General features: G+C 36.8%; 2 protein-coding genes and 1 long non-coding RNA gene across 4 annotated transcripts in view; 1 reads left to right on the top strand and 2 right to left on the bottom strand.

Annotated features, from left to right (window-relative positions):
- fam20b (FAM20B glycosaminoglycan xylosylkinase) overlaps nt 1-12,596 on the bottom strand; it is a 45,306-nt gene extending 32,710 nt beyond the window's left edge. Inside the window, exons 1-3 of the mRNA XM_079831202.1 lie at nt 12,003-12,596; nt 5,723-5,947; nt 3,134-3,659 (exon numbers count right to left, since the gene is read on the bottom strand). Coding sequence (XP_079687328.1) covers nt 3,134-3,510 — 377 coding nt within the window. The 5' untranslated portion in view covers nt 3,511-3,659; nt 5,723-5,947; nt 12,003-12,596. The remainder of the gene's footprint in view (nt 1-3,133; nt 3,660-5,722; nt 5,948-12,002) is intronic.
- The window catches only part of LOC307135048, a 910,342-nt gene that overhangs the window by 864,064 nt on the left and 23,902 nt on the right, over nt 1-22,376 (top strand). The gene's annotated exons all lie outside the window — the stretch shown is intronic.
- ralgps2 (Ral GEF with PH domain and SH3 binding motif 2) overlaps nt 17,297-22,376 on the bottom strand; it is a 160,034-nt gene continuing 154,954 nt past the window's right edge. For both annotated transcript variants that reach the window (XM_079831193.1, XM_079831194.1), the window contains one exon: nt 17,297-20,665. In XM_079831193.1, the coding sequence (XP_079687319.1) occupies nt 20,636-20,665 (30 nt within the window). In that variant the 3' untranslated portion in view covers nt 17,297-20,635. The remainder of the gene's footprint in view (nt 20,666-22,376) is intronic.

Here is a 22,376-nt window from a genome sequence, read left to right as displayed (position 1 = left end):
AATATGATCATAACTCAGTTGTTTTCATATCAGAGCACAGATGAGGTGGAGCTGCTTCAGAACAGAGAGGGTGAGACAGGGAAAAAGCAGTAGCAGCACAACGTTACAGGTAGGTTATGTGCTGTATGAAAGGCCAGGTGATTTTGATTTGTTGGTGATAAAAGGGAAGAAGTGTACATGATAAATAGTGAATACAGTTTGAATATTATCAAATTAAATGTTCTTCTTGTAGGAGCCAAATTGCATGTTGTTATTTGTTTAGAATATTTTTTTAACATGGGTCACATCATCACATGGGTGTGGTTTCATATTATTTACCTTGTGTGGTGGGAGAGAAACAGAATCAGGTCCTGATATTTTTCTGTTGACTGTTATAATATAGTTTCAGTTGTGATGAACTTTTGATTATTTTTTTTTATGCCATGCTTTCATATCAGAGAACAAATGAGGTGAAGCTGCTTAAAGACAGGGAGGGTGAGACAGGGAGAAATAGCTCAGAGTTGCAGGTATGTGCTGTGTAAAGGGTCAGGTAATTCATTTTAATTATGTCATGTCAGAAACAGGCTAGCACATTTTCATATTTCATAGGTGAGACAGGGAACAGGCGCAAGCGAAGAAGTGCAGGTAGGCAGGCAGGATGCTGAACCCAACCATGCTAACCAGGAAGCATGTGTTTGGTTCTTATATGTGAGGAGACAGGACAGTATAGAAGGTTGAATAGTTAGTATATGGAGAAATGGGATTGAATTGATAGATGGAGGACAATGAAAAAATATCTTTATATTAAAGTTACATGTTTGTTTTTATGTTTGTGAGATTGTGTTTTAATTTTGCATCTTGTGTAACAAATAATCTTGTGTACCTGCGGTTTGGTGGATGTGTCTCTGACAAAAGTCAGATTTAACAGTTAGTTTGAAATAAAAGTTTGTTTAAAAGTGGAAATTGTGTTTCACATTATTTAAATTATATTCACACACAAAACGTGAACATTTTTAGTGAAAGTTTTTGACTTTATAAAATTATTCTCTCAAGTCTTGGCTATTCAACAATAAATAAAGTAAGACATCTTTTTCTTATACATAGTAGCCTATTATTCTTTTTGGCAGAATTTATCATTATAAACAACTTAATTATTTCCTGGATTTTGTATCACCATAGTCCCTAACTGTATGTAAATGGAGGAAATGGGATTCAAATCGAAAACATTTTTCCCCATTTTGTGTCCCCCCCCCCCACTTCTCAAACCAAAGTTATTACACCCTTGCCTGAATGATTCAGCATTAAGAACGATTCGGTTGAATCAAAGATTCAATGACCTGTTCATAAACGACCGCCTAATTCTTGAATGAATCAGCCGTTTGAACGAATCGACTCAATGACTCGCTCATTAAGACGATCACCTGCCGCCACCTACTGGCAGTTTAGTTTCATGCTTAAACATTCTTTCCAACTTTTCTTATTTGTATATTCAAAAAATATTTACAACAATCTCATAACATTATTTAATGCAGTTGTAATTTGTCAGTGTAAATTATTTAATTTGATTGGTAACAGCCCTATAAGTGTCTTAATCTAGGTTTATTTATTGATCAAATTTAAGAATATAAAATTAAAGCTGAAGCACAGCCTATATTTAATAAGATTAGGGAAAAATGCCCTTTATAAAAAGGTAAAAATATCACAAATATGCACATTTAAATATGTCAAAGCTGATTGAACACTGGTGAGAATATTGCTTCAGAATAAATTACACACACACAAAAAAAGTAATAAAATAAAAATGTCCGGACAAGCAAATGTTTTACTTGGACAAGTGAATGACAAGCACGTTAACAGGCTAAATGTCGAGCCCTGCTTCTCTATAGGTACTCAAGATTGACATGAGATTGACAGAAACTCTGTGTGATAACCCCCCCCCCCCCCTTTAAATTAACTTTCTAACCTCCTTGGAAGATATTCCACATTCCACTTTGACTGGCACACACAAATCAGCTGTTTGGGGCCAAAATGTTCAGTACAAATGGATTGTAAAAGCTCAGTCTAGATGTGAAGCCATCAGAGATAAGGTGCTTTTGATCGATGACCTTAGAGATTAAGGATAGCAGGAGAGTTGCCTCACTTATCTAAAGTCCCTGTAGATCCATGATGAATCTAATAGGCTCAGATGAGAGCAGACAGCTGAACTCACCTGAAGTAATGACAGATCAGCTTTGTGCTTTAAGTGCACATGCTAGTTTATTCTAGAAATATCCTGTTATACATCTAATGCATCAACTAAACATCTTTTACATCATTTATTAAAGCAGGCTGGTGTTAATTTACAAATATACTGATGTTCATTTTTAATTAATGTTTGTATACATAACTTTTTATTAATACAACTTGGAATATTAAGAAATTAATAATTTTATTCAGCAAGGGTGCATTAAATTGATCAAAAGTGACAGTTAAGACATTTATAATGTAAAAAACAACATTTCTATTTCAAATAAATATGCATCAAAAGACTGTTGGACATTTTTCTTCATGATTTCCAAAAAAAAAATTAAGTAGCACAACTCTTTTCAACATGATAATAATCATAAATGTTTCCAGACAAATCGGAAAATTCCTTGAAAAGTCGGCATTAAAACGATAGTCTTTTCTTCTCTATTGTAACGAATAGTAGCTTCTCGAATGAGAAAATTATTTTGGATAGTTGTGGTTAGCTATTGCAGCAGCAATTGTCCATATTTATATGGGCGGTAGGTCCTTCACCTCCACTGCCCCTAAACCCAGGCTAGCAGTTGTTTTGTTATTAATTGTTTGCTTGATTTCTGCTGCTTCCTGTTTGTATTTTTGTTTCGTTTGTATTCTCTTACTACTGCTGTTCCGCTCTTGCTTTGTTACGCATTGTGAAGCGTGCTCAGGTCTCTGAAAGGCAGAGTATAAATAAAAAAAAATGACAATTATTACTAGATCTCTTACTCATTCATCTCTTTCTCTATTTCACTCACTGGCTTTTTCATTCTCTAATTTGCTCACTCACTCTTCCCCTCAATCTCCCTCTCGCTAAATCACTCACTCACAACCTCATTCTCAATTCTCATTACTTTCTCTCTTTCGTTCCCCATCTTAATCATCTTCTCCTCACCTCTTGGGTTTGAATACCACTTTCTGTCCTCCGTCGAGCACTAGCAGGGCTTTCAGCTGGGTGCCTTTATAGCCCACATCTGCCCTCTCCACACGAGCGGTGGCCAGGGCGTTCAGCACAGCGGCTAGCTCGGGCGTTTCGTCCGGGTACACCTCCCGTGGACCCACCCACTGGGCGGCCACTTCCCAGGGCGACTGCAAGGTCTGTGTGAGGCGAGCTCCTTTGGCCAGGGCCATGCTGGCCTCCATCTTGCGGAAGGCCCGGAGGTCACGGCGGCTGGAGGCCGATCCCTCCCCTCCATCCAGCAGGAAGACCTTGGCCAGGCCGAGGAGAAAGAGCACAGCGCACAGCACCACCACACGCTGCTTCAGCTTCATCACCTCCCGCAGCCAGACGCCCACCGGGGGCCCACCACGCCTGAGTCTGCCAGGAGACACGCACTTACGCCTGGGACATGGCACTGCCCGATGTCTGACCAACACCACCGCCGCTCAGGCTGGACAGGCGTGAGGACAGAAGACACTTCCTGTGAGGAGAGAGAGCGTGGTTGTCGTCATTTTAACCGAGCACAGTTTTTGACACAGAATGTGTCAATCATGAGCCAGTGCTGTTATTTATTAAAGGGATAGTTCACCCAAAAATGAAAATCATCCCATAATTTACTCACCCTCAAGCCATCCTAGGTGTTTATGACATTCTTCTTTCAGACGAATACAATGGGAGTTATATTAAAAAATGTCCTGGATAATTCAAGCATTATAATGGCTGTGAATGGCAGCCCAAAAAAGTTTATCCATCCATTTTTAAAGTAATCCACACGGCTCCGGGGGGTTAATAAAGGCCTTCTAAAGTGAATCAATGGGTTTGTGTGAAAAAAATATATATATTTAAAACTTTATAAAGTACAATATCTAGCTTCCGGCGGACCATCTTCCGTATTCAACTTACGAAGAAAGTGCAACTCCTTTCACAGTTCAAAACGCGTATGCAACGTCCAACGTTGTCGTCACACCAGTTACACTTTTTCCGTAAGTTAAATACGGAGGGCAATCCAGCAGACACTAGATATTTTACTTCATGATGTGTTAAATATGGATATTTTCCTTACAAAAACCCATCGATTCACTTCAGAAGGCCTTTATTAACCCCCAGAAGCCTTGTGGATTACTTTTATGATGGATAGATGCACTTTTTTGGGCTTCAAATTTTGGGCTGACATTCACTGCCATTATAAAGCTTGGAAGAGCCAGGACATTTATTATATAACTCTGATTGTATTCGTCTGAAAGAAGAATGTCATATACACCTAGGATGGCTTGAGGGTGAGTAAATCATAGGGTAATTTTCATTTTTTGGTGAGCTATCCCTTTAAGGTTGTGAACAAAACATTATATGTAGCGCACTTCCCATCCCATCCAATAACTGCGATAATCTTTGCGCTTTGTTACTTTTGATATAAAACAAAGCCTCTGCTTTCAAATTCTGTCAATTTTATTATAAACTTCAAACAATAAATACCATTTTGGCGCTCTTTAATGTGGTGTGAAAGATATGTAATCGTTAAATCAATGTTTCAACTGGAAAGATGTAAAAAAAAACAGCTTTTAAAGAACGTCACATTAACCTCAAAAAAAGCCATTGAATGTCAAAAACTCGATAGTTAGCAAGAAAAGTGAACTCTAGAGAGGAGCATTTTGCTAAATAATATGCATTGTACATTACCCGATGTGACCCGTTCTTCAATATTTAATGCATGTCTGAATAAATCCATCGTGAAAACAAGTTATGACAGCAATCGTTTAAATGTTTATATATTTTTTTTTTTTTAAATAATACTATTTTACAGTCTCCTTGTTACACAAGTTACATGTAGTTACTATTATAAAAAAACTATAAATGATATGCAATAACCATAAATTAAACCCTAACCCTATAGCAAGTACATGTTAATTAATATATACCCGGCAGTACTTAAATATATAATTACATTGTAAAAAGGACACCTTAAAATAAAGGGTTACACTTTATTTTAAGGTGTCATTGTTACAGTGTAATTATATATTTAAGTACTGAGTAATATTTAGTAACTACTTGTACTTACTAAAGGGTTATGGTTTAATTTAGGGTTAGTTGCATGTAATTATGCATTCATTTACTGTTATTACTATTCTAAGAACATATGTAACAAGGACACTGTAAAATAAAGTGTTACCAAATAAAGTAACCATTATATCATTAAAAAGTTATTATTACAGAAACGTATGTGCAATTTAAATGTTTTTAATCAAATCAGTTTTCATTTTAACCTTTAATATTATAGTAATGTACCAAATGACATGGTTCCCTGTATCGTTTACACTTTACAGCATTAGTTCAGAGATTTTTTTTCCCTTGAAAAAAATTGGTATGTATTATACCTGATATATGCATCGTAATGAATAAATATCGAATTGAATTTAATCAATATCGTAAAGGGTTTGAATTGAATCATGAAATGTGTGTCAACACCCTATACTGTGCTGTGACTGCCGTGAGTCATCACAAACAGACATGACACTGACAGGCGCAGAACAAAATCTGAGCACTCACTGATGCAGGAGAACCTCCTCAGTTATGCAAGGCGCACCCGCTTGTGTCTGCGTTAGCGTTCAACGTGACAACCTCTCACGCACTTAAATCCTGTCAACATATGATTTGGAGTCCAGCCTGGTGTTGTGTTCAGGGTGGGGCTGACACCTGTCTGCTCAGGTGTGTCTGTCTGTTACTGTCTGGACGAGTCTGCTTTCTGTGCCATCTCTGAGCAGTCTTGATCTCCTTAAAGAAAATTAAAAAAAGAGAAAAATAAGAACATAAAGCTTCCAGTGCATCAATAATTACAGCTAAACTAAGTGGGTCAATGCAGTCTATTAGTTTAATAGAAAAATATCGATAGGGCAAAACATTGCGGTCCTTCGTGTAATATGAGAATTGATACCCAAATATTGATATTTGAATGAATAAAATAAGGCGCTCTAAATAGATTTCCCTGCTCCCAGCATCGCTACTTCATGGCTCCTCGAGGTGGCGCTCAACACAAGAATGAAGGAAATGTGAACATAAGTTAACTAGCCTAAGAAAAAGAGGTTTTTAACAGGATGACAGACAGCAGTGCGAGTTAAATAATAAATCATGCCCCAGCTACGTTTAAGTCCAAAGTAAACCTGCACTTCACCTTTTCACAGGCATTTTGTTTTCATAGTCAGACAAATATCGTGATTTATCATTATAGACAGGGGCGTAGTTTATGGGGGGGTGGGGGGGAGGTAACCCCCCAATTTAATATTTCAAATCCATCAGTTACAACCCCCCCAATATTTCAACATGAAAATCACAGTAGATCAAATGAAAAATATGTAGAATTCATTTATTTTGTAACAATAATTTTGTTCCTAATCAAATACGAGTTTGTCATAATAAATCAGACAAAAATACTCCCCCTCCATTGAACCGCCCGATCAATGAGTCGCACTTTCACCAAAACAACGCGAGTGGTGTTTGAATGGGAGAGCACACGGGTAACGTTAGCGCCAAAAATGAAGAGAAGCGCTGCACAGCGGACAATATTAACTGCTGGTCAGAGAGGGATGCAAAAAAAAATTTAAATAAAGCATGTACTGAGAATGAGGTATGAGAATATTGTGTAATAGCTATAAGTACACAACACATATATTTTAGCTAGCAAATCCATTGCAATGTATTTATAATATAATATAATATAATACATAATATAATATAACTATCGGTATAACAAGTTACCAAAGCAGCCGTCTGTGTTGCTAGTTCATTTTCAATAGTGTCTGTAATTATCAATGACAAAAGTATTCACATCGGTGTTTGTTTTCTTCCTAAATTAATCTGACTTTTGAACGAATTGGATGAATGAACGATTTAAGTGGCTCACTCACTCACTTTCAAAAATATTTTTAAATGCATTAAAGGGGCTATATGCGTTTTTCTGAAATTTAAACTCGCGACTGACACCTGTGGCCAAAAAACAGAACTGCTCTCATTTTCTGCTCGCTCTCGCAGCGGTGGTGACGTCACATCCGCAGACAGCGCGGGAAAAGACGACCCGCCAGAAAATAGGAAAAATAGGATACAGGCTTATAGGTGCACCCACTGTGAGCTGACAACGTGTCAGTATGCTCATCAGGAGATGTTTGAGTCATAAATGGTAAAATAAAAAGGCTATTGTTACGTTTATTTTTGGGAAAAAGTTGCATATAGCCCCTTTAAGGTGGAATGTAAAAATCTTAAAATAAATGTCTAAATGTTGTCTCTTTCATATTGAATTTGTAATCAGTTAAAGCATATAGATAGATAGATAGATAGATAGATAGACAGACAGACAGACAGACAGACAGACAGACAGACAGATAGAAATTATCCAATAACAATACACATAAAAAAATAAAATAAAATAACAGGCAGCATACCAACGTTCAACCCCCCCAATGTTCAAACCAAATCTACGCCCTTGATCATAGGATTGTCTCGCAATTAGGGGTGTGACAAGACACTTATCTCACGAGACGAGACGAGATGAGACACGAGATTGGGTTCACGAGAACGAGACAGGATTTTTTACATTGTATTTTTAAGAAATCCTCAATGATGAAATACATGACTCGAAAAATTATTTCCAGGTGAATTTGAAGTGTTTTAACTCATCATCTTGTAATGAATGTCATTTCAGTTCTACTTTCTGAGTATGAATTATCATATGCAGTGAAAGACAAAGCACTTTAAGGGTTTTGCCAAAAACTCAACTGACTGGCTTCTGTCCTGTATGATTGTCTCTTCAGACCACAGAACTGCACATGAGCTTCTGTTGACCTACTAACTGATCTGAACTGATTTTAAGTTCAAACAATAACCATAATACCATAATCCATAAGTACTCAATATTCAAAGTGCAAATAGAGACCACATTTTTTCTTCAAGCATGATACAGAGCTAAGAGATGGTTACAACGAGATTATATTGGGAGATATTCGCGTGCCTCAGGGAGCCGCTTTCAAACAGCGGTAATGTATTGATATCGCGTTTGAATGCGCGCTCCCGTTTACTTTCAATATTAATTTTGCGATCGTGCGTACTCTGTGAATAGGGAGCGGTGGTGCTGAACGCACATTTTAAAATATAAGTCTGACGCTTCTGCTGCGCAACGAATCCTCTGTCACTGTGCAGTCCACTAGCATGTATCACACACTCGTACACACGCTCGATGCGAGCGCTTCACTAACATGTAACACACACTCATAACACACTTATTTTACATTTATATTGGTTTTATTTTTTATATACAAAGCAAAACTAGACTAGAGGCGTAATGTTAATGTAGCGTTGGCATATTCTATCCTAACTTCACCCTCACGCCCTGTCATGCCAATATGACACGAGACAGCTTTTCACCTCGACGGGAAATCTTGTCACAGTTTAGGCACGAGATCTCGTCACACCCCTACTAGCAATATATTGATTATTGCAGAATTGCTGTATAGTGATATTATCGGTATCGTGAGCCATGTATCGTGTATTGTATCGTATCGTGAGGTACTCTGTGATTCCCACTCCTAGTCCTGATATTATGAAAAAAAAAACAATGCCTAAAAAGAATGACATTCTTGAATAGAAACTTTTATAAAACAGTTTGGCATGGGCTTAATCTTTTTTATTTATGTATTTTTCATAGGGAAAAAATGTGTTAACAAAATTGCTTCAAAGCTTATTAATATTTGAAAATATTTCAAGTAGTTGTGGTGAGACTCCCCAAGAACATAATTATTTGTGTGAATTACTAAATACAGTATAAATGTCCCTGATTAAAAAAATTCTAGCTTTTAAATATGTAAAAACTTATTCAAAATGTACTCTATTTGTATTCAGTTTTATATAATTTTCAAGAAATGTTTTAGTGACATGTGAGTGCACACATTTTAATGATTTTCCCAAAAAATATATATATATTTTTTTTTTTAACTCAAATACATTTAAAAACTTTTTTGGGAAAATCATTAAAATGTGTGCACTCACATGTCACTAAAACATTTATTGAAAATTATATAAAAATGAATATAAAGATAGTACATTTTGAATTAGTTGTTACATATTTTAAAACTAGAATTTTAGTGACTTTTCCTCTTTTTTTAAATCAGGGACATTTTTCACAGAACCTTGTACACAAAAGATTGGGGGTTGGTAAGAAGTCTCTACATTTATTTGATCAAAAATATAGTAAAATAGTAATATTGGGAAATACTATTAATTGTAAACAATTCATGTATTTTGAAATGTAATTCATGTGATGGCAAAGATACATTTTGTGATGCTTAATATTTTTCAGGATTCTTTGATGAACAGAAAGTTTATAGACAAATTATTTTATAATAATGTGAATGTCTTTACTGCCACTTGTGATAAATTGAATGTGTCCTTGCTGAGTAGTGTAGTGTGTGTATATATATAATAACAACTTGACCGTGTACACGAACACATCACAACTGTGATGAATTTTACACTAAATGGCTCACTTTGATGGTAGGATGGATTAGACTGACTTAATATAACAACAATTGTGCAACATTCATGATGGATCTCAGGGACTAAATTAAAGAGAAAGAGCCATCCAAGCAGAAGCAGCAGTCCCTGCCCAAACTCACTGCGGTGCTGAGCCCTGGCAAACACAGCCGTACACTCTCTCAGCACTTCCTGATCTCAGCCTGGGGCTTATCTGTGTTTGAGAGCTCTGCCACTCCAAAGACTTAGACTAAACACACATACACATTTATGACAGTACTCTGTGTGCTTATATGCAGTATGTGCATTCAGCCCACTCATAACTACAGGATAAAGCCAATCGTTTGGCAGACATCCACAAAGATAAGACGGAAAATCATAATGCAACACTTTTTTTTCTAATGCTATATCGACCTGCGGCGATTCTCTCTGTTGCCTTTGTGAAGAGCAAAAACATCTCTTTAGACCTGAGACAAATGACAAATGCTCATCCAAGGCTCAATGATAAAGATGGCCTGGAGTCAGTTTGAGAGTTTTAACTTTAATTAAGTGCATGCACTTATTTTCTAAGAAAATTATATATGTATAAACATAAAAGAAAATGGGTTTTCTGCAACACAACACTGTTGTTGCAAATGTTGTTGATTTAAATATGTCACCAAGGTCAAGTTATCGGTCAGGGAGTTTCAATATAGCTGTAGAATTGAGATATTATTGCAATTCCGGTTCTAGAATTTGTTGGTATTTATATTAGTCCAATTGAGCTGAAACATTTCACTGTTGCGTTCCAGACTAGAGTATGTGAGAGCGGAGAGGAGAGAAGCCGAGTGTTCAAAAGTTTGGGGTCAGTAAGATTTTTTTTATGTTTTTGAAAGAAGTCTCTTATGCACACTTGCATTATAAGTTATAAACTTATATGCAACTAGCATTGCTGCATTTATTTGATCAAAAATATAGTAAAACAGAAACATTGTGAAATATTATTACAATTTAAAATTGTTTTCTATTTTAATATATTTTAAAATGTAATGTATTTTAAATACATTATTTTCTACATGCATTTTCTTAAAAAAAAAAAAGCATACTGCTTCTCAAAATGTTTAATGGTAGTTTATCTAACTGATTTTGCTTACTTAAACACCTACCTAATAGTACAGAAACCCCACAATTAAACAGTAAGAAACTATTGAAATTTTATACCTATCTCCCGATTCGATACCATCACGATACTTTAGTGCTGATCCGATATGTATTGTGACTTGCAAATATGATATGTATTGAGAATTGCAAATCTACAATTATTGCGATTCGATATTATGTATTGTGATATTTGTTCGCTTTTTTAACACTAGAGTAGACCATGGGGAAAAGTTGAATGATACACTTACTTATACATGATGGTGCAGGTCATATATCAACACACAGAGGTAAGAGGTATAACTTAACCATAAGAGGTAACTTTCCTCCACCTCGTCTATATGCAAGGACTAAAATAAAGCAATGTAATATGAGTTAATATTGATTCTGGAATCAAACATTTGTTTTCCCCAGCCCTAATATATAATAAGGCAACTCTATCTGAAAGTGTGTATTATCCATATGAAAACAGCCCTGCATTTGTGCAATTTTGTACAAATGTCTTGTCTTTGGTCGAGTGAACAGTCCAGAGACATGCAACTCATCATCAGACACATCCAGGTGAGCGGAGTGTGCATTCATCATAACCGCCTGCAGCATATCCTGTACACGCAGGCACTAATGATACACAATCCGCCATTCATTTGGACTCCAGCTAACGTTACACGCTTACACACGGTTATCACACCTTCTACACAAACAGGTTTAAGTGTAGAGTTATACATGAAAACAGACGGGCTTTTACATTTAAGATGGTCCACTGACTGGACCACTGCTGTCATGCGTTTAAACACACCTAACCTAATACCGACATTTATCATATTTACGCAAATACAATGAACCAGTTGACATTAAAAAAATATCCACAAGTTAATAGAAATGTGTGTTTTCGCTGTCAAATAAAACTGTCGCGACATTCCATGTATTTCAAACGTTATAGTGCTAACGGCGGTTAGCCAGCTAGCTCATAATTCCTCGTTTTCTTCATATTATAGCGATACAATAATCACAGATATAATCCAACGACAGCTCTGAGCTCACCAAAGGTCTACCTCTATATATGAGTGTCGGCAGTTGCTGTTAGTGAGATAGTGTATTAGTTTTTAGTCAGAGGCATACCCGCACGGCTAACAAGCTAACAGGGAAACCGTGACATTTAAAGACATCGACTCACCCTTGACGAAACATTCAAACAAAAAAATCCCGACGATCAGTCGCTCGCATTTAAGACGCGTTTATCATCGATATCCAGCCTCCTGTCGGTCAGGCTCCATTCAATGCTCTGCTGCTGGCGCTATTTGTGTGTCTGATTCTCTGTGCTTCTCTTCCTGACTGTGAATACACACAAACACACACACACACACACACACAAACCCACCGCGTCTTAAAGTGAACACGGCATAGTCGTGTTCGTGTGTGTTTGTATAGGCATTATAATATAATTTAAAAGAAAGATAATAACTTTCGTCATTTCAGTTACGGTAGATGTTTCAAATGTCTATCTATCTATCTATCTATCTATCTATCTATCTATCTATCTATCTATCTATCTATCTATCTATCTATCTATCTATCTATCTATCTATCTATCTATCTATCTATCTATCTATCTATCTATCTATCTATCTATCTATCTATCTATCTATCTATCTATCTATCTATCTATCTATCTATCTATCTATCTATCTATCTATCTATCTATCTATCTATCTATCTATCTATCTATCTATCTATCTGTCTGTCTGTCTGTCTGTCTGTCTGTCTGTCTGTCTGTCTGTCTGTAATTTCGTCAAAGATGTTTAGTTTATTTCGTTATGTTGCAAATTGTTTTGTTTTAGCTATTCGTTTGGGTGATTTCTCTAATTTAAATAATATCACCAAGCATTATTTTATTTCGATCTACAATATAATAGTTTACACATCTATCTATCTATCTATCTATCTATCTATCTATCTATCTATCTATCTATCTATCTATCTATCTATCTATCTATCCATCCATCCATCCATCCATCCATCCATCCATCCATCCATCCATCCATCCATCCATCCATCCATCCATCCATCCATCCATCCATCCATCCATCCATCCATCCATCCATCCATCCATCTATCTATCTATCTATCTATCTATCTATCTATCTATCTATCTATCTATCTATCTATCTATCTATCATCTATCTATCTATCTATCTACATGAGAGAGAGATATTTTATTCTTGTCTGTCTCTTGGTGAACAGCAGGGGGAAGTATCACACAGTATTAATGCAGAGCTCCATTACTGTCTAAAGGGCCACAGGATTATACTATCAACATTGATCTATAAAACTTCTATATCTATATAATTTTAGGGTTAGTTCGCCCAAAAATAAAAATTCTACTCACCCTCAAAAAGTTCAGTTTTGTTAACCAGAGACTTCCATCATGGATCAAAACAACAACAAAAATAAAAATGAATAATAATAATGAAAAAAATAAACATAAATGTAGGCTACTGAATGACATGAGGGTATGATGAGTGACAAGTTAGTGAGTGAACTACCCCTTTATCTAAAAACAAAAATTCTATCATCAATTACTAGTCCTCATGAGTCATGAGGCTAAGATTTGAAAGTGAACAACTTTAGTTGATTCCTCACAAAAAAATGTATTTAGTACTTAGAGCCTGACAGCTGTAGTCAGCAGCCTCTGTCACCGTATTAAATGAGCAGCCTGGGGGATTGTAGCAAACCCCTTTTGTGTTCTACAAAAAATCTGTAGTGTTTACTGAAAAACGAAACCTTAGTGTAGCCTTTTCTGTGTAAAAATGTAGCTTTTCACACAAAAGGACATCAAAAGCATTCTGTCCTCCTCCACTTCTCCATGTCCATTCCTCGAGCAGTACAGTATGGCTTGCACATCTTTAAAGAAACTCAGTGTAAGTGCAGCTAAAAATACCCCACTGAAAGATACAGGATGTAAAAGTGGAGCAGCACATGCAGATGCAGATGCAGAAATTTTTACAGAATACTTGTTTTACTTCAACAGTAGAGACTGCTGAGTTTCAACACCAGCTATAGGGTATGTAAACACACTCAAACAATGTACAGAATGGAATACTAGCATACTGCCTTCACTGCAAAATCCAACAGTGATTCTAACTAACGCTTTTTAGTTAACTTTACTTAATGTCTTAACTTAATTGTAAAAATCTAGTAATCTGTACTATTCACATACTTTCCTTGTTTACTCAGAAAACCCAAGTTAATTGATTGATTGGTTTGAGTGCCATTTTGTCAAGCATTAAATAAAAAGATTAAAGAAAAATTTCCAACGCCGTGGTACAACAAACACACTTGGTCCCTTAAAACAGCATTCAGAAAAATGGAGCGCAGCTGGAAGAAAACAAATTTTTTTCAGTAAGGACGTAAAAACTGCTAGATCTGCTTACTTCTTGAGTCTCTTAGAAGAAAACAAACACAACCCTAGGTACTTATTTGATACTGTGGCTAAATTAAAAAGAAATAAAGCTTCAACTTCTGACATTTGCAAACAGCACAGCTGTAATGACTTTATAAACTTCTTTACGTACAAGATTGATAATATTAGGAAGAAAATTATAACTATATAACCATCTACTACAGTATTGCATCAGACACTGAGAAAAAAATTCACTCATTCACTGCCCTAGGAGAATTGGATAAACTCGTTAAATTATCTATATCAATAACATGTAGCTATGCTCGACCCTATACCAACTAAGCTACTGAAAGAGAAGCTTCCAGAGGTCATAGATCCTTTTCTTAATATCATTCATTCATCTTTGTCATTAGGATATGTACCAAAAACTTTTAAACTGGCTATTATTAAACCTCTTATTAAAAAAAAAAAACTTGATCCTACAAAATTAGTCAATTACAGGCCAATCTCAAATCTACCCTTTCTGTCAAAAACACTAGAAAAGGCAGTGTCCTCACAATTATGCTCCTTTTTAGAAAGAAATGGTATCTGTGAGGATTTCCCATCAGGATTTAGACCGTATCATAGTACTGAGACTTCTCTCATTTGAGTTACAAATGATTTGCTCTTATCATCCGATCGTGGTTGTGTCTCTCTATTAGTGTTACTCGATCTTAGCACTGCATTCGATACTATCGACCACAACATTATTATTTATTTTATTTGAACAGGGACAGTGCACAATAAAACATTAACCCTGTATATAACAAGGAGAGATGCATTGCACCGGGTTTTAGCAAATTGCTATTTTCCACCCGTAGTCCCTGGGCAGGTAAATAAAACATACAATAAATTAGTACTTAATAAGTTGTGCAAAATTTCAAGTACAAAATTATCAATAGACACATTTCCACATAATTAAAACAATTTTACCCCCCTCCCATCACCTTTTATAAATTAATAACCCCCCCCCCCCCCCATCTCTCACACAAACACACACCAACTCACAAATGGCCACAAATTTGTTGTGACAGGATCCAATGTTTTGTGTGACATGAAATTTTTTTAAAATCCGTACATGTAATCAACGCTGTTGGAAGTGTGTTCCATTGATTTATGTCAACAAAAGAAAAAGATGATTTACCAAATGCAGTCCTGCGTTTAGGAATACTGCATTCTCCCCTGGTATTTCTTTTGGATAGACTCAAAAATTATTTTGGCATTAGTGGAATTAAACTGGCATGGTTTAAATCATACTTATCTGACCACTATCAGTTTGTAGCTGTAAATGAAGAGATGTCATACCGATCACAAGTTCAGTATGGAGTACCTCAAGGCTCAATGCTAGGACCGTTGCTTTTCACCCTGTACATGCTACCATTGGGAGATATCATTAGGAAGCATGGCGTTAGTTTTCATTGTTATGCTGACGGTACTTAGCTCTATGTTTCTTCGTGCCCTGACGAAACGTACCAATTCACAAGATTACAACTTAATTCTGAAAAAAAATAATTTTTGTAATGCTCTACTGGGTGGTTGCCCTGCTCGCTCAATAAATAAACTGCAGCTGGTCCAAAACGCAGCAGTTTGAGTTCTGACTAGAATCAGATAGTATGACCATATGAGCCCGGTTCTGTCAACACTGCATTGGGTCCATATTAAACATAGTATACATTTTAAAATCTTGCTAATTACTTACAAAACACTAAATGGTTTAGCTCCTCAGTACTTGAGCGAGCTCTTAACGCTTTATACTCCATCACATGTGGTCTCAAAATTCTGCCCTGTTGATAATACCTAGAATATCAAAATCAACGGCAGGTGGTCGATCCTTTTCCTATTTAGCACCTAAACTCTGGAACAGTCTTCCTAGCATTGTTCGGGAAGCAGACACACTCTGTCAGTTTAAATCTAGACTAAAAACACATCTCTATACTATGACATACACATAGAACATTATCAATTTCTATTATTCAAATCAGTTAAATTATTGTTTTAGGCTGCATTAACTAGGTCTGCCGGAACCGGGAACACTTCCCATGTACTCGTGCCTAGACACGACCAACGCACCCCTGAAGTGTCTGTAGCGACCGTGTCGACTAGACTCAACCCTGTGAAGGCCTCATATCACCACGACATCCAGTTGCACTGATCCTCGACAAACCCGTCTCCTGCGTGATGACTACGATCTTCAACCAGATGGAACTGGACAAATATTCTGAATGTTCCGATCTAATCTGACCTGTAATGTTTGCCTGAATCATAATCATACAGTTTGTTCGTTGGCCAGAGAATTGGCACCCCAACTGAGCCTGGTTTCTCCCACGGGTTTTTTTCTCCATCCTGTCACCTGATGGAGTTTTGGTTCCTTGCCACCGTTGCCTCTGGCTTGCTTAGTTGGGGACACTAAATATTCAACTATATTACCGATCGGCCCGCATTGACACCATATGAAAATTGAACGGAGCTGGATGACATCACGGTTTTCTCCAGAGCGGCTGTACAGCCGAATCAAATTCTGTTGCATTATTTTCCTGTTAACACTGTGAAGCTGCTTTGAAACAATCTGCATAGTAAAAAGCGCTATATAAATAAAGGTGACTTGACTAGATTGAAATGGCTCATTCTCAAGGTAATAAAAACATAATTTATTATGTAAGGGCCACTGAAAACAGTTATTTATATTATTTATGTTGCATTTCTGTCAATAGATCCTCAAATACTACACACTGCACCTTTAACTGTTAATATTTCACACTGTAATATACATACAGTGTTAAGTAAATAATGTGAAATATTAAAAAGCTGAGAACAAATCCCTGATGTGAGTTTGAAAAATATTTATTTTATACTTAATATTTATATAATTTGTTACTGTACTAACAACTGTAACTTATATAATTTATTACTACTTATTTATAAACATACTAATATTTGAATTGATTAATTGATGAATTAATTGAACGTCAGTATGCAATTCTGAACAAAGCCACACACTCAGCCAAAAAAAAACACACCAGACCACTGGATTAAAAAACAAACAACCAAAAGTGTTTATTAATTTCATCCTGTCTGGACCCAGAAGCACATCTCTCAGGTCAAAGGTCATAGCGCTACCCTGGGTCATCGGTCCCAGTGGGTGTGGGGTCAGACAGGGAGGATACGGGGTGGGTGGGAGCAGGTGACACAGGATGGCACAGAGTGAGACACGCGCACACACAATCAAATTCATTTCTGAAACAACTCTCTACAAATCAGTCCTTTGTAACACACCACCACATAAAACAAGGTGAGGCGGTGAAGTTCAAACAGCCAAGGAAAGCGGCAGAGATGAGAAATCCATCTGTCAATATCACGTGTGTGTGTGTGTGTGTGATATCATACACATTGTACATACAAAGACAGCTAAACCAAATGTATTTTGGAGAACTTCACTCGAACTGTAGAGGGGAAAAAAAGAGAAGAAAATCCATCAACAACAAAAATAACGTATCATTACTGCAGAAAAAACGGACAATTTCATTATTGTTCACAGAGAGAGAGAGAGAGATATGTAGTGTCAAATAAACTGGAACTAAAAAATAAAATCCAGAAAATTTTTTTAAAAGGTCCAAAAATGTATTTCATAACAGAGGCAAGCTTAGTCATGTTTCCCACTGTTCTTCAATCTCCGTTTATGAACGTTTCCATTCAACCATTTAATAATCTTCCATAATGTCAACCGCTATCCATGTCTAAGGAACATTTTAGAGAAAGAAAGCTAGACAAATTGTGATTTACTTTGGTCCAAGTCCTTGTTGGAAAAGTCCTTGTCAAGACGCATAAATCAGTGTCTGCCGTGATGTTTACAAGCCTACAGGCACTCTTCCACTTCATTTAATTAGTAAAATGTCCCATTTCAACACCTTTGTGCCAAATTCATTTGGTTGGCCACGACCACACAATATCTTCTGAAACCTCTCCGCCTGTGCCATGACGACAGCTCAAAAACCACAAACCAGCCTCACAGAACTTCACAGTTTGAGCCAAAATAACATTCCTCCAATCATGTAAACGCTTTGTTGACGGTTTCATTTTGCTGATTGACTTCATTGCCATCTTTTCTCTTTAATGTGGCAGATCTCAAGAGCTTTTTTTCACAACCCAAAGTGCTAATACCTGATATTAAAGGCTCAGAACAATACAAAAACTACCCAGGATCAGCTAATGTCTCAGTGTTGCCTGTGCTGGACGCCCCGTCTACTATAAAATCCTCCCTTTTAGGTCAAAGACACCTTACAAAAATATTCTGTTTAAAGAAGAAAAGCAAAGCAAGACTTCCGCAACCTCATCATCCCATGCAAAAACACCACAAAGGAAAAAGCGATAACTTGTTAATGAAGTCAGGCCTTAAATAAACCTGTTGCCAACTCCACCATTACCATTTATTCATGTCAATTTGGTTTATTATTGTTGGTCAAATAAAGACGTTGGAGCACTTCGACACTCTGGAAGAAGTTTCTTGCGCTCATCATCCAAGCAAAGTCGGATTCAAGGATTCATTTATTGCCCAAGATCTTTTCTCCTACTCTCAGAGTGTTCGAAACGAGTCTCAGTTTGACAATTGTTCTTCACAACTGGGAACGGTAGAGCTGAGCTTGTAAAAATAAACTAGTCCACGGAAATCAGAAGAACAGGATCTAGTCACCATGAAAACGAAAAGATAAAGATGGATCCATTTAATCGAACATCCTGAGACATTCTGGTCCGGCGGGATAACGCTAATCATTTGTTCTGAGCTTAACAGACTTCTTCTCTTGTTCCCAATAGAAACTGATAAAGCTGTTCTCTAAATGAGCAAATGAGGACCTTAACGGCTCAACAACAAGAAGAAAAAACATCCCCACCATCCTACTGAAGCCAAGTTGAGCTGGCGTTACGTTTGAAATGAAAATGTAACATGTTAATGTAACAGACAATTAAAATAGTCTAGACATGTGCAACTATCCCAGTAATACTGAAATAAAATAAAATAAAACCACACTGAGGCAAAACATCGCATAAAAATAAATCATCAACAGCAGTAAATGAGGGCTATTGATGCTGTGGAAAACACAAGCGCCTTATCTCCTGCTCCGTCTCCCACCAATCACAATATTCCATTGGAAAACAACTGGTAGACTGGAAAAAAAAACTAAACATAATAGGACTAAATACAAGTTTGGAGATGTAAACCTCTGCGCCCACTAACATTCACAGCTTGAAAAGTGTGTTTATGTACGCGTGTCCTGATAGACGACTCTTACAGTGAACCCAGAAACGAACGTTTCGTTTACCGTTTGATTGAACCGGTGTAAACGGGTGCTTATTGCGGATTTTTTGGAAGCTGGACGAGTCTTCAGACATCTTGATGAGCTCTTCCTTTCTCAATCTTTTCTTCATACACACACCCTCGTTTTGAATTGTTCCGATGCCTTCGAACAAAACATTTTTGTGTTGATATGAGCTAAAAAGAAGGCTACAGAATCCATAAAAGAGAACAGAAGTTCAATAGAAAACTCTGAAGGCGACATTCAGAAGAAGAATAGAGTCTTTTCATCTGGAATTCATTGAGTATCGGAGCCCTTTCTGGTTGCGTTTCTGATTTGTGTTTTAATAAACGAGGGTCTTCCATATCCTGCTGTTAAACTTGCTTGTGGAAAATCTTGCGTCATGCTTGCATGAGCCTAACTCAAGTGTGCGGAGACACAATCAACGTCTTGTGCGAATATGTGTTTGAGGGTCGATTTTGGAGAGTCTGAGTGGGTGTGTTTTGTCAAAGGATGACGAGCGCTGATTAGATTTACAACCAGTTAATACATAAAACACAAGCAACAAACAAGGTAAAGGTGTAAACAAACTCCATGAAGGTCCATGAAGAGTCCAAGACTCCTTCAAGAAGAGCCCAAGAAGGATCCAAGATCCTCACTTGCTGGGAATCAGATGGAGGAAGTGTAAATAAAATGTAAAAGGAATACGGAATCAGGTCAGACCAGCAGAGAGGACACCGTTGCTGCTGCTGGATCGCACTCTCATTCACAACACACACACACACACACACACACACACACACACACACACACACACACACACACACACACACACACACACACACACACACACACACAATCACACTCTGCTTGTTAAGGCAGTGGTGCTCGAGGAGTTTGCTGTGGGATTCAGGCTGGGTGATGGCAGTGGAAAAGCTCCAACGCACACAAAAACACGAGTAATTTGCTCTTTTAATCATCTCTGGTCTTCTCCTTCCCCAGCGTTCCTCATATTCCTCTGCTCTCCTGTCATCCAGCCGCTCAAGAACTCTCCATGTCTTTGATTCGGCCTGGTCTCACTTATTCGAAGGACATTAGATTCGCTGGGACCTGGAATGGAAAAAGCGAAAGTGACAATGAACAAATCTCAAAGTGATATGTATTATTGTACAAGATCCAGCCCTGATCCAGCACTAGCCATCTATTTCAGACGGTGAATCCTCTAGAGAAAAAACCCAAGCCCCAGCAAAGCTCCAAACGATCAAAAGCCTCAAAACATCAAAGGAACGCAAACAATACTATTTTTATCATTATATTAACTTATGATAAATGATTCACAGTTCAGGTGGAGCCAGATTATACACTGCAAATTTAAACAATACATTTTAATAATAACATTTGAATATTACATTTTAATAATAAATAAAAAAGGCTGATTGTAGGGGTGTAACGATACCCTCATGTCACGATTCGGTACATATCACCAGTGTTGGGGGCAACGCATTACAAGTAACTCAAGTTACGTAATCTGATTACTTTTTTCAAGTAACTAGAAATCGCATTACTTTTAAAATTTCAACAACATATCTGAGTTACTTTTTCAAATAAGTGACGCAAGTTACTTTGTTTTCCCATTTATTGACTGACAGGTCTCTTGTCCCAATGTTGAGAAAAATCGTAAGTGCAGAGGCTTTGTGTGCGCTGTGTTAACATGATGTTTTTTGTAGTTCTAGACTAAATGTGAGCATGCATTTACTCTTATTATATAGAGATAAACTATTATTTATTTCACTTGCACAAAAAAGATTCAGTATTCCTCAAAATGAATAAAATCAGCCAAATGCTAAATCAGAATACTATGCAAACCTCCAATAATTAAATATGTTAAATAAATCTACATAAATGTACTTGCTGCTGACCTTTGATAATTCGGTTAAACAATAAGCAAACATTACTTTAGATTTTATCGGTGAAGTAAGTGTTAAAAGTTTTTTTTCTCCTGCATCCTATTCTTCTGCGATCCAGAATGGCAGCACAGCTGAAAGGTTTGTTTGAGCTGCGCCCTCTACTGTAAAGGCGTGAATTTGCATTTCCTTCAGCCTGATGCTTATTATTAAAATTTTGGTGTGAAAGGGTCTTTACTTTTGCCCAAAAATAGAACTTTTGTATTATATAAAAAACAAACAAGCCCAGCCCAGCCCAGTTGAGAAAAAGTAACGCAACTAGTTACTTTTTAAAGGAGTAACGTAATATTGTAATTAGGGCTGCCACTAACGACTATTTTTATATTCGATTAATCTATCGACTAATTTATCGATTAATCAATTAATCTATCGACTAATTTATCACAATAATTTTCAACAGTTTTACTTAAAACATTTAATTTAACTTGCAACGTTGGCCTTCAGTAGTGTACTATAAAAAAGTATAAATGTAAACAAGCCCATGACAAAATGTAAAACTAAAAGAGTAAAAATGTACAAATTTGTAAACCAACATAAAAAAAAAGAATATCAGCAAATACTTTTTATATAGAATAGTGTTGTCACGATACTTAGATACGAAACCAGACTAAAATACCTCAATACCGATACTGAATTGATACCATGGCAAAAAACAGTAAAAGTAATTGAATAATAAGACAGAACTTACTACCCCCCCCCGCCCCCTTTAAAAACTCACTTGGCTGGCATGTTTCTGCCCTACCCTGTTTCACACACAATATTAGATCCGGCCCTTTAAGAGCTGCACGGACATTGTAACACCCGATTTCTCATTCAACTCTGTATATGTTCACTAAAGACATATCCGACCGTGTTTA

Source organism: Gobio gobio (genome assembly GCF_949357685.1).
Source record: "Gobio gobio genome assembly, chromosome: 12".
NCBI lineage: Eukaryota > Metazoa > Chordata > Actinopteri > Cypriniformes > Gobionidae > Gobio > Gobio gobio.
The sequence above is the reverse complement of the archived record's forward strand: the minus strand, read 5'-3'. Positions and strand labels throughout refer to the sequence as shown.